This window comes from Opisthorchis viverrini, assembly GCF_000715545.1.
Source record: "Opisthorchis viverrini unplaced genomic scaffold opera_v5_44, whole genome shotgun sequence".
Classification (NCBI taxonomy): Eukaryota; Metazoa; Platyhelminthes; class Trematoda; order Opisthorchiida; family Opisthorchiidae; genus Opisthorchis; species Opisthorchis viverrini.
This window is the reverse complement of record NW_008751700.1, coordinates 13,486-27,237: the sequence shown is the minus strand read 5'-3', so window position 1 is coordinate 27,237 and position 13,752 is coordinate 13,486. Positions and strand designations below refer to the sequence as shown.

Below are 13,752 nucleotides of genomic sequence, written 5' to 3'. Positions count from 1 at the left end.
TTTTGTGTTGCATACTTATGCAGGCGTTTAAGGTGTTTCATGGGCTGATCGTCAAAGCTATCATCTTAGAGCCAATTCGTACCGGACTTTGCCAGAGTAAGGCCGTGTGCCACCGATTTGGTTCCATTCTTTCAACTGTTCAGTACACTCAACAGTTCAACCCACTGTGACCCAGATCAAAAACTATTCTCTTACGATAACTTTCCGCTCGAGATGTCATAAAAACAGTGTGAAAATCACACATATATTCCTGTAGCCACACTTTGACCATTTCCAAATTAAGCCAATTAGAACTTCAGCACAGGTTTGGTCTACTCAGTCTCCTTTGTTATCTCGCTCTTTACTAAATTTTCCCTTACTTTGAGCCCTTCTGTTAATCCTGTACTTACTTGGCGGTACCATGCCAAAATCTTATGATCGCAACGTATGTGGTCAGAATGAAAATTGCAGGTGTACTGTCCACTCCGTCCGACCTTTGTACTGATGCGATGGACAAAGCGGATTCGGCGTTGTAACACCACTAGCACAGAAGCAAAGCAAACACAATTTCCACTGATATCATTTGCCACATTTCCCGGATTTGATCGACGTTTCGCTGGCACTGTACCAACTGTCCGTTCATTTCAGAGACTATCTGGTGCATGTTACGTGTTTTTGCGCACCACGGACAAGGCCATCACCGCTGCCAACATCAGTAGCGAGGTGGTGTTCCAGCAGCTGGATGCTATTGAAGATAACTTCCTCCACTCACTACAGACCTACTTTGAGCGATTGGCTATCCCTGTCCTCGAACACATAAGCGTAAGTCCCTCTAGAGTTCTGCTCTAAAGTGACAAAAGGAATGTGAATGTCTTCGTTTTTCCGAATGGTACTTAGGTTTCCATCTTCCTTTTTGTAAGCAGTGTATTGGCTAAACATTATTCATGCGGGTAAGAAACGAACAACCCATTTGCTATATTCGGATGGTGGGCTGACAAAATTGCAAGTGATATTTGTTGCAAAAGTGAGACTGCACACACGCGGTAAGCAGTGTTCAGCTAGTTAGTACTCTCAGGTAAGGTGACCATAGTAACGTAGGTGCCAAGCTAAGGCCGAGTAAAATATTAAAAAACATTTAGAATGTGCAGTGGGATAAAACAGGGAGATAAAATCTTAATAGTCCAGACAGGCTGGAATAGTATGGGGGACACAATCATGGAGTTCCGCTTTGATCCCCGTCTCAGTATCCCCAAACAGAAGTCTTCAACCTGACTGATTGCTCCATCTTGAAGTGCTGCACTCATGTTGATTCATCAACAAGCGAACAGTCGAACTGATTACACCAGAAAGTCATACCAGAGGTCAGCGATCAATGAAGGGATTTGGAAAGTTCGAGTACGGAATAAAACTGGTGAATGGGGCCTACAGCAGACTGAGTTGAAATAACAGGAAAAATGCACGTTGCTTTATGAATGATCCTACTATATGCAGTAGAGCAAAGCTGCAATGTGGGGACGATAGTTGAGGGCTGGAAACAAACGTCAATCTATTTTTCGTCTCTTGAAACAAAAAGTTGAGCACTTTTAGGCCCATTTTAAAGTGTGGTCGGTGCACAAGTACCAAAATGTTCAAAAGACCGTTTGAATATTTTTAACCCAATGCATAAAAACTGTTTGGTATTCGTGCTCTGATGCTAGCACGTTCAAGAACTGATTTTTACTACTGTTAAGGACGAGAACGAAGCAGACAGCTAGAGTGGTAAAGAGGACATTATCTAGTAATGAGAGGTTTCACAAGCACAACAAAGATGAGAATAATGTCGACAAGTGCTACCAAAATTTGGGTTTAGGATTATGTTATTCCATCTCGAACGACACGTCATTTTATTAACAAAATTGACCAGGAGCCTTCTCTTGGCTGGAGAAGGCTGGAGAAGCTGGAGAAAACTGTTGTCTTCACAGACCATACGTTGATTATATCTCGGATTTTGCACAACCTATGTTTGCCCGATGTGAAAAATGGCATATGGGTCATTAAAGGGACGTCCGCCTTCATCAGGACGATTAAGAGCTTAGCTGCCGTCTATTCTGTGACGTCTTGAATTGTACTCCCTCTCAGTAAAGGATGCCACATAAAAGAGGCCGCTATGGGCCAAGCCTTCATGTACTCTCCACAAGGAACCAAAGACCTCCGGTAATTTGTTTCATGAAACTAAAAACCGGGTTTTCTTTTCTATCGACCGTTTAATATATTGCTACCGACCTCATGTTTTGTCTAGTGAATGGACCAGGAAGAAGTTGGGCATGTCTCAGTCTAGTCTAAGGATGCGCATCTTGCATAAAATGCTCAACAATCGATGTTTTCTTACTCACGTTCTAAAATTCACGTTAATAAGCCTTTTGTAACAAGGTCCTTCTACTGGATAATCCTTGCACCATTTTACTAATATCCAACTAGATTTCCAATAAAACGTGGAATTTTTTCACATGCTTGATCTTTCCAAAATAATGTAACTTGCGATTAGTACATTTCGCTCCATCTGAGCCATGACACCTAGCAAACAAAAAGGCTGTCTCCTAGGTGATGGTTGGATTAAGCACACAACATTCGACGGTGCACTCCGCTAATTCATTGCATCTTACTTCCACAGTCTCATTTTTAATGCGACTTGACATTATAAATTGAAATCCCACATACGTCCCAATGTCACAACCGAAATCCATGTTTAGCTTTGAGTTACTATTCAGGGGAGATGTGATAGTAGGGATATATTGATACTGTATCGCTTGCCTGGAATGGGTAAGAGATAGTATTTTGCTTACAACCATGCCTCAAGACCTATACAGATGCCCATCAATACTTGAGTGTTTCCGCTGTTCCAAGTTACACGCAAGAGTCACGGAGGGTTGGTGCGCGTGCCAAAGTGAAAACAGCACAGAAATCAAGTGGGTGGATAATAAGAGGAACGTACATCAACGTTATTAAATCAATTGCGCAGCTGTTGGTAAAGTGGCACCTCTAGAACAAATGAGTTTACACGGATTTCCCAGTTTCTACACTAGATTCCGATTTTTAGGGCAGTCAGTGATCTAAGGGCACCGAAGTACGCAAATACGTGGATTGAAGACCATAAACATGTTTCGGCTCCCTACAAAAAAGGTTCCAGACAATATCCTGCCCAACTCTGGACGTCCCAACTACTTATTAAAGCATGGTTGCGATCGTTCACAAGTACTAAAGCCTCGTGGCTGCTTGATCCAATTCGCTTTGGCCAGTTGTCCGTTCTGAAAGTCGGCCAGATGCGCATTGTCCCAACGCTGGCCTTGAATGATCTGAGGTTACACTTTGCAAATGTGTTCCATTAATGTAAAGGAAAATTACAGGTTAAAACAGACAGAAAAACAGCAGTCAACCAAGCAGGTCATAGAGTAACGCAGAAGAACCGGATACAAAATTGGACACTTTCAACCATCGGTGGGATTGCGGGAGGGGAGGAGGTTCCTTGAAAAGTGTAATTGGGGTCGATATGAGGAAGCTTCGCTCCAGAGGATTTTCTCAGTTATGCTGCGGATGCCATACCTGTTGTTTACGCTTCTTGTACATATCTGTCTTCATCACTTGAGGACAGCCGTTGTTCATCTACGTACTAGTGTGCATTAGATAATATTTTTTTGTGGGAGCAAGTCCTCTTCCTCAGATTTGACGGCACATTCCGTGCGATTATCGATGCGGCATTTAAAAACTTCTCACGCATACTGTATAGACCAGCTTGGAATGCTTATGCCAATTCTTGAGCAATTCAATAAACTTTCAAACGCACTAGACACGTTTTCTCCATCAGATAGCAAAATAAGTTCATTTGTTCGCTCACTCAGCTTGTAGACGCTTACGTGACCATACACACTGATCATTTATTTCTGAAAAATGTGAACGTAAGAAATTGCGCAATCCAGTTACCGTTGATTACCTAAAAATTGATCAAGAATTGAAAAATGGAACCAGAACAAACGATCTTCAGGACTGAAAAATCTCGTTGAGTTCAGCGTTCTTTTGAGATTTCGTTATTCATGAAAAACTCCCCTCCAACATAGGGCTCCAACCGTTCCCCTAACAACCTGTATCTTTTGCACAAGCTAGGGTTGACTGTTCTCAAATGAAATCTCCAGAAATTTTGATGGTATTTTGTTCAACTGAGTTGGCTGAGTCGCCAGGATCTTGCATCTTTGGGCGAAGTTACCCCGCAACGCCTTGGAATGCTTCACCGGAAAATTTATCCCACTTTTCGCACGGNCTCAGCTTGTAGACGCTTACGTGACCATACACACTGATCATTTATTTCTGAAAAATGTGAACGTAAGAAATTGCGCAATCCAGTTACCGTTGATTACCTAAAAATTGATCAAGAATTGAAAAATGGAACCAGAACAAACGATCTTCAGGACTGAAAAATCTCGTTGAGTTCAGCGTTCTTTTGAGATTTCGTTATTCATGAAAAACTCCCCTCCAACATAGGGCTCCAACCGTTCCCCTAACAACCTGTATCTTTTGCACAAGCTAGGGTTGACTGTTCTCAAATGAAATCTCCAGAAATTTTGATGGTATTTTGTTCAACTGAGTTGGCTGAGTCGCCAGGATCTTGCATCTTTGGGCGAAGTTACCCCGCAACGCCTTGGAATGCTTCACCGGAAAATTTATCCCACTTTTCGCACGGTAGTTCAGTGCCGCAAGATTTACCTTAGTGAAGTAGTTGAGCAAGTTATCTTAGTTTGGAAGAGGACAGATTCGCGTTTTGCCGATAGCATATGGTCTGCATATCAATGCTATTCCGAGTGTGGGGTAGTTTTTGGAATTCAAAAGTACCGAGCTCTAACGTACAATAACTTGACAGGCTACCCAGAGAATGAGCCCTCAGATCAGTTCACTCCTTTTGTTCCAGTCTTATCCAAAGATCAAAACACCACTTTTGAACCCATACAATGAGGTAGTTGTAGTACCTTTAGAAGCTAGTTTTGCTGGGGACAAGTTTGTGACAACAGGGAGTCTTGGTTAATTTCTGTTGCATCAGTTAATACACACTACATAGTAGCGTTGGTTGGATTAAGCACACAACATTCGACGGTGCACTCCGCTAATTCATTGCATCTTACTTCCACAGTCTCATTTTTAATGCGACTTGACATTATAAATTGAAATCCCACATACGTCCCAATGTCACAACCGAAATCCATGTTTAGCTTTGAGTTACTATTCAGGGGAGATGTGATAGTAGGGATATATTGATACTGTATCGCTTGCCTGGAATGGGTAAGAGATAGTATTTTGCTTACAACCATGCCTCAAGACCTATACAGATGCCCATCAATACTTGAGTGTTTCCGCTGTTCCAAGTTACACGCAAGAGTCACGGAGGGTTGGTGCGCGTGCCAAAGTGAAAACAGCACAGAAATCAAGTGGGTGGATAACAAGAGGAACGTACATCAACGTTATTAAATCAATTGCGCAGCTGTTGGTAAAGTGGCACCTCCAGAACAAATGAGTTTACACGGATTTCCCAGTTTCTAAACTAGATTCCGATTGTTAGGGCAGTCAGTGATCTAAGGGCACTGAAGTACGCAAATACGTGGATTGAGGACCATAAACATGTTTCGGCTCCCCACAAAAACGGTTCCAGACAATATCCTGCCTAACTCTGGACGTCCCAACTACTTATTAAAGCATGGTTGCGATCGTTCACAAGTACTAAAGCCTCGTGGCTGCTTGATCCAATTCGCTTTGGCCAGTTGTCCGTTCTGAAAGTCGGCCAGATGCGCATTGTCCCAACGCTGGCCTTGAATGATCTGAGGTTACACTTTGCAAATGTGTTCCATTAATGTAAAGGAAAATTACAGGTTAAAACAGACAGAAAAACAGCAGTCAACCAAGCAGGTCATAGAGTAACGCAGAAGAACCGGATACAAAATTGGACACTTTCAACCATCGGTGGGATTGCGGGAGGGGAGGAGGTTCCTTGAAAAGTGTAATTGGGGTCGATATGAGGAAGCTTCGCTCCAAAGGATTTTCTCAGTTATGCTGCGGATGCCATACCTGTTGTTTACGCTTCTTGTACATATCTGTCTTCATCACTTGAGGACAGCCGTTGTTCATATACGTACTAGTGTGCATTAGATAATATTTTTTTGTGGGAGCAAGTCCTCTTCCTCAGATTTGACGGCACATTCCGTGCGATTATCGATGCGGCATTTAAAAACTTCTCACGCATACTGCATAGACCAGCTTGGAATGCTTTTGCCAATTCTTGAGCAATTTAATAAACTTTCAAACTCACTAGACACGTTTGCTCCATCAGATAACAAAATAAGTTCATTTGTTCGCTCACTCAGCTTGTAGACGCTTACGTGACCATATACACTGATCATTTACTTCTGAAAGATGCGAATGTAAGAAATTGCGCAACCCACTTACCGTTGATTGCCTAAAAATTAATCAAGAATTGAACAAACGATCTTCAGGATTGGAAAATCTCGTTGAGTCCAGCGTTCTGTTGAGATTTCGTTATTCATGAAAAAGCACCCCACCGAAATAGGGCTCCAACCGTGCCCCTAACAACCTGTATCTTTTGCACAAGCTCAGGCTGACTGTTCTCAAATGAAATCTTCAGAAATTTTGATGATATTTTGTTCAACTGAATTGGCTGAGTCGCCAGGATCTTGCATCTGTGGGCAAAGTTACCCCGCAACGCCTTTGAATGCTTCACCGGAAAATTTATCCCACTTTTCGCACGGTAGTTCAGTGCCGCAAGATTTACCTTAGTGAAGTAGTTGTTTGCTAGTTGAGCAAGTTATCTTAGTTTGGAATAGGACAGATTCGCGTTTTGCCGATAGTGTATGGTCTGCATATCAATGCTATACCGAGTGTGGGGTAGTTTTTGGAATTCGAAAGTATCGAGCTCTAACGTACAATAACTTGACAGGCTACCCNGAACAGACTATTCAATGCGAACTGAAAACTTAAGCTCAGTGACTTTTCAAACCGCCAATTTACCTTACGCTCAAATGCCTGTCCCACATTCAGGACTGGGGGAACCTGGGCAAAGATACACAAAGTTCGCCTGAGGTCGAGGAATTTCTAATGTGTATCAGGCGTTATCGGGAAACTCTCATCGGTGCCAAGGAAAATGCGGAAGATAAAATGGTTCTGGCGACAAATGAAGAGATCGCACTAATTGACAAACTGAAAAGTCCGAGTGAACTGCAAACCGTCCGTAAGCTGCCTGATTGTTGCATCGTTTTGGCCTGTTACCTGTGTTACTTGAATTTTATCTAATAGATAACTGTTGTACAGTACAACAGACTTACGGAACCATAAGCGTTCAGGCTTTGAGTTCAAGTAGAAGTTAGAGGCGGTGGTTCATTTCACCTATCATTTGAAAACGATTGGAAGTTTGAATACAATTCTAACTTTTCATTTTGATGTAGACTCACAAGTAGTTTCTGAATTTCCCAAAAACTTAAGTGTTGACATTATTCTCAGTCACCCCTCCAGAAACCGAGCTCACTGGCTGTCAGACAAAAACGGTCACGATATGGTTATACTCGCTCTTTGGGTGATGGCTATATACAATACAAGTAAAACTTATATGCACTCCTTGGTATTGCATATTTATAGGCCCAAGCAGCCTTTCTACGGAAATAAATTCCAAAACGCATGTATCCTCTGAGGGAAAACGTATCAAAAATCAATTAGAACACGTTGTCAAACTACTTCTATTTTAGAAACCTTTGTTATACACAATTAAACACCCCGATGATGATCAGTGTATATTTGATTTCGGTTCTCGGCGAATGACTGTTAAACCTCTTGAAGGGAGCGATTCTGAAGTTTGGAAATCACCCTAGGCAACTATCCGTTTACAGGCGATGTACTAGCAACTATTCATTATGCTAGCAAAAATATCTGGTCACGGTCTTCGCTGCAATATCAGTGAGGACTGTGAAAGCTACTTAAAACTCCATCATCGATTAGTTTCAAATAGAACAAAATTGATAACTTGCCACTTGCGGATTCAGAGCAGTCATTTCCCATATCCAAGGTAAAATTCATTATTCATCTTTATTCTGGCGTTGTGAATTACGCCGAATGATTTCAACATGCAATAGAGATTTTGTCCTTCCAGTGAAGCCTGGAAGCAGTGTACAGCTGTTTTCTTTGTGTTGAGAATCGTCAGCAGTGCGCATCTCACAAACCTCAGAGAGTTTCGAACGCGTGACATTCCGGCCGGTGACTGAACACCTAATCGTTGGGCCACGATCATCATTGTGATTAGCTCTAACTTAGGACATAGCGTCACTCATCGTTCATCAACGGAAACCATGTCATGTATTGACTGGCTGCTAGAGTGCCGACTTCAATATGCTATGCTATACTTTATCGGGACATCGATACGACACTTAAGTCATACAACTGCGTTTCAAACTCTGCGTGCTTCCTGAAAACTAGAAAGCCTGTGCCCTCTAAAGACAAACACTATTCCACTATTTTCCATTTTCTGAGGGCCACAATAAGACCTCGTCCATTTCTTCTTCGAAGAAGCTTATGCTTTCATAAAGGAAACTACTCACAAGTTTGCTGAATACCCTTCAACAGCCCACGACCGGTTTCGCCCTTTTTCGGGCTCATCAGGTAGGCGCAGTCCCCGAGTTTCCGTCAACTTATGTACCACTTGAACCCAAATTGTACTGTTTTTGAGAAATACACTCATTTGCAAATCAATTTAATTTTCATGGAAGAATAGAATAAACGGGAGATTCAGTTGAGTCTCTCATGAAAACCAAATTGCTTTGCAGATGAGTGTAGTTCTCGAAGCTTATGCTTTGTTGGAGGAGCGGTTATCAAATACAGTGACTTTCCTGAGCTGCTACGTTTGTGACAACCACTCAGGCAGGCAATCACCCTTTTCACACTTGAAAAAATCTGTTATCTTTCGTCTCAATCTTATAGCTTTAAGACAAATACATAGTTGGTAGTATAGCCTCTCGCCGCAACAACTAGGCTAAAGCGATGGATAGCTTTTCAGAAATAAATTTCACGAGTTCATCAACCGGACGAAAATGCCTTCAAAAATGCACAGTAATCTTTCATAACATAATATTGAACTATATCCTAGAAGTTTGTCTCGGAGAATCGAGTGTAAAACATTTTTTATGTAACTAAGTAAAAGCATCATTAGATTTTCAAGTATCAAACAGTCTATGTACACTGACCTGCACTCTAACGAATAGAAAACATTTTCGCTGATTCATATGAACTACCCTTGTGAAGTCCCATAAAGAAAACTTCTTACAAGGTTCTTCAACAGCCCAAGACCGGTTTCGTCCTTCTCAAGGCTACTCAGATAGGCACAGCCCCCGAGTTTCCACCAATCTTATGTTCTTCTTGAAACCAAGTTGGATAGATTGCAAATACACATATTGCCGTATAAATTCGGTTTCGACGGGAAACTTAAGTGAAATTCTCGTTTATGATATTCTTCAACTGAATTCGCTGCACAAGGGCAGCCTCGTATTCCAGCCGGTACGATATTTTATATATCACAGTGTATTTTCATAAAGGAGAGCCACAGCAATACGCTTCACTGGTGTCAGGCTCACAGGTGCAGCCAACCTGTGATTATTTGCTAAACGCTCTCCTCGAACGCACTCATTACACTTACTGTTCACCAAGTGAAATAGCGTCGCATGTAGCTCCCAAGCCTACTGTATGGTGACCCAGTACTCCTCCACACTTACTTGGGTGAACAGAAAGTACACACGCAACTTACCCGTCCAGTCAGTGGCTGAACGAATACTGAAACGCTTATTCACTAAACTCAGTCCCTGTTTGTTTTCCACGTGATACTGACCAATTGAAACAAATGTACAAGGTTAGCCCACTTTTATTCTGTGGTTCAGCTTATCGCACACAGTTCAGTAAGCACGCTACTGCTTTGCTAATTTTTTTAACAGCAGCTTTGCTGGCACAGTGTGAATGAGGTATGTTAGCGTCTACCTCGTTTGCGAACAAAATGTGTATTTACTTTGATCAATACTACGTTCCGGAAAATCCCCGCCCAGTGAAATTTTTTAACTTGCCTAGACTATTTCCTCCAGAAGACTACTGACTGTAGAGACTACAGTCCCTCAAAGTCTCATTTTACTGGTCTCTTCGTTAGGCTAATTGAAAACATTCAGATTAACTGCTCCACTTTCTGTTTACGTGTCTTGAAATTTTTCGCCCGTCCACACCTTTCAGTGAACAGTTCCGAGTCTTTGGAACGTTTGGTTTTGTTGGTCAGAAAGTGGGGAAATGAGATCGAGCAACTTTTGAACCAGTGTGATCAGGTTCGCCGTGAAACGGACGATATGGGGCCATCCCTGGAGTTAGCCTACTGGCGCACTCGTTTCGTACGCTTTACAAAGTAAGCCTTTTATTAATTTAAAAGTATTTTTCTTCATTCCTGTGCAAATTCTTTGCAAGTTCGTGATTGGTGCACACTGCTCTGCGTTAGAAACATTGAGCCAAGGAACGTGGGACACTTCCGTTGAATGCCTATTAACCTAAGGTTTATATTAACCTCAGCTTCTCGATGGGATTTCGAATGAAGGATTTGTCGTGCTACTTCTGACGTTTTTCACCAATAAGTCTGTAAAGGAAATAAAACTTCTTCCTAAAGATGGATCTTTCTGTTTGAAATTCTAAGGATGTAACTGAACTTGTTTTTTATCAGGGAATTGATGATTTGTAGAGACAAAGTTCAAAGAGTTTTACTTGATTAACGTTTGGAATCAATTGCGAAGTTATCGTTTTCGAGAAATTCTAGGAGAAATTTCAACCGAATGTTTTCTTCTGTAACTTAACGGTTCATCAATGTATCGTTTTCCCTGCTCTATCAGGAATTTCTTCTTTCCAGTACCACTATGACCTTGTGTTTGTATGCAGCCTTTCACATACCTCATGAAAATAAGTCATTGAATGAAGGTCAGCAAGGTAAATAAAGTACAGGATGGGTAGGCTCTCGCTGTTACGTATTTCGATGACAGATCAGACAAGGATAAGCATAGTAGATGAGAAAATGCTGCACATGCTTACCCATTTTTAAATTTTAGATAACGTCCTTCTGAAAATACGAGATTCCTGACTGCGAAGACTTAATATCAGTCCATCTTACTTGAGTCATGAATGTATACCATTAAAGAAACTCAAAACCCGACGGGATCTGAATGGAAATTTTTTACACCTCTGTACGCATAACCCAGACGGACCGATTACCGAATTAGATCTCATGTCGATGCAGCTGCCTTGTTGGTTGTTTGACACCAGCTGAATTTTTTCGTGCGCTTCCTAACACCGCTGGATAGTGTCAGGAATGAACTCGTCCTGGAGAGTACACAGCACACGCGGTGACTGGACAGTGGGACAGTTTGCGCGCCCCCTTAACACTGAGCTATACTCAGGGTTATCTGTCCGACTCCTCAGTCTCTCATACTAGACTAACCAGTGTTTAGAAATCTGACAAGCACAGTCTTCGGGGCTCTTACGTGGGAGTAGGAGCTGGTATGGCGAACTGGACTTCAACATTTTCAATATCCTTGCATTTCTCGCTAAAATGTGCTGCTTTACGGTCAGGCATCTGAACCAAACGCTTTGGCCTATGGCCTTATTTATCATCCTGTCTAGGTTTGGGCTCCATGATGTTACCCCAGCCCGCGTACGAACGTGATTCTCAACCAAAATCAACCACGTACCACATGATTTCTCGCGCCGTGTTGTCAGTCACACCGCCTTGGTTGCTGCATACTTCAGGGTGCTTGAGCAAAAATACGCCACTTTGACGTCTCCTTTCCATCTGTTTCACGTACTTTTTCTTCTCCCCTCGCATACTCCACTGATAATGCTCCCCTTGCAGGGCACGTCTGTTAGGCCCTATCTAACCATCATCACCGACAGCTTCACACACTCCAAACATTACGCCAAATGTCCGGGCGCCCGATTTTTGGGCTGCCTGTAACGCTCGTACCTTGAAGCTTGGGCAACAACAAGCCACTCTTGCTGACAGACTGAGCTTGCTTGCGTTTGATATATACTATTTACGAAAAACAGGATTTTGAGATCTAAGAACAGACATTGGGCTAAATGCTTACTGCCATTATCTTGCATGTGGCAGTGCACCTCTGGCGTTTTGAAGACCACTGCGGCGAGTTGTGAAGAGGTTCGCATCGTTGTAAGTCATCGGTCGGAAGAGATCTTTTTGGAGTAAATACCCCTTGATATTAGTTCATTTAACAGTGGTTGTGAATGCAATTTTACAAAATGTAGGTTGCTCGTTGCCATTTTGTCCTGTATGCTTTTGCCTTCGCTGAATATCGCTCTGACTGGATATTGTTATGCAGCACTGTCCTCAGTAGTAACCGATGTCGTCTTGCTGCACAGTGTCCTCTAGCAGTCACTCAAACTGATCACATCACCAACAGCTAAGCACGATGTGGATCAATCATTCTGTTACATCCTTTGTAACACAGAGGTCTGGTAAACAATCAGCGGACTTATAGTTGAGCAGCGTTTCGCTTTTGATACAAAAGCTTCATCGGGCCACATGAGGCGATGTGCAGTAATCAGCAAAATAGTCTGGTTCTAATAGTAAAGAATTCGAGCAGAGTAAGGTCCACTTAACCACCACTCCCAATCCAATCGTCCTGACACACCTCGGCGCACACAGGCGAACAAAATCTGTGTGCGCTGCTAAGAGTAACTTTCCACTGAGGTGTCCTAAACCTGAAAAGCAAGGCCGAAAAATCTGGCTTCAACAAGAAGACAATTCCTCCTTATCAACTTATGGTAAATGTTAGTCATCCTCAATAATCAACAAACAATAAATTCAGACCGAAATCCAGCATTGATTGAGTTGGATTCACGAATTGTTTACCAGTCACCAACCAACCTGGTGAACTGCTTATTCGGCCTGACGAAGCTTTTGTGTCAAGAGCGAAACGTTTCCCAGCATTAACTACACCAATCGCTTACCAAAACTCCCTGAGATGATGACTGTCCAATGGGTCCTAAACATTTTACAATTCAGGTGAATTCTGTTCATGCAGTCACCCGGAGTCGATTTCTCTGTATATTCTTCACTTAGCACCTGACAGGCCAGCAGATTCCGCGAATCCCGGAGATATCCGAAAACTCTCCAGGACTTCCTTGCTACCACTACACTATCTCACTGGACTAAGGTTGAGTTGTACTGGAAGCTTCACCTGAATAATTTGGTGCCAGCAACGCTTAAACTTTGAACGTCAGACAGAACAGTAGCACTATCTGCTTTTCAGAGGCGCGTCCCCGTCTGTCCCGACTAATCAGACGTCCAAAGGGATTTGATAAGCCTACCGATAGTAAGACCTAGGAAATATGGGACGCCAAGCATACAAAAGACGCGAAATTCATACTCAGATTAACAGGAATTGATCCACTGGACAACTACGCACAGTAAGCAAGCAATTGGTGGTTTGTGCGGAGCCGGAGATGATGCTACGTGCGAGCAGCTGACGCACATCTAAACCCGAAGGAATAAGAATGACATTAAAACAAGCAGGGAGCTATTGAGAGCCCTTAGCCAGTTTAAGTGCACTGACACAACAATGAACACGAGAATTAGTTCTTTCGCGCCTTGGCCTCATTCATTAGTTAGTTAAAGCTAAGACCAGATGCCACAGTTCAACCTAGTGACTTACCATGACACGAATC

The 13,752-nt window shown here is 42.5% G+C and overlaps 1 protein-coding gene across 1 annotated transcript; it reads left to right on the top strand.

Moving 5' to 3' along the window:
• Positions 1–483: 483 nt before the first annotated feature.
• T265_13177 (hypothetical protein) lies at positions 484–10,430 on the top strand (the record flags this gene model as incomplete). Its single annotated transcript, XM_009167643.1, has 4 exons — positions 484–801; positions 7,051–7,236; positions 9,298–9,571; positions 10,267–10,430. Coding segments are annotated over 4 exons (942 nt in total), but the record flags the coding sequence as incomplete, so codon positions are not given.
• Between the last annotated feature and the right edge of the window lie 3,322 nt (positions 10,431–13,752).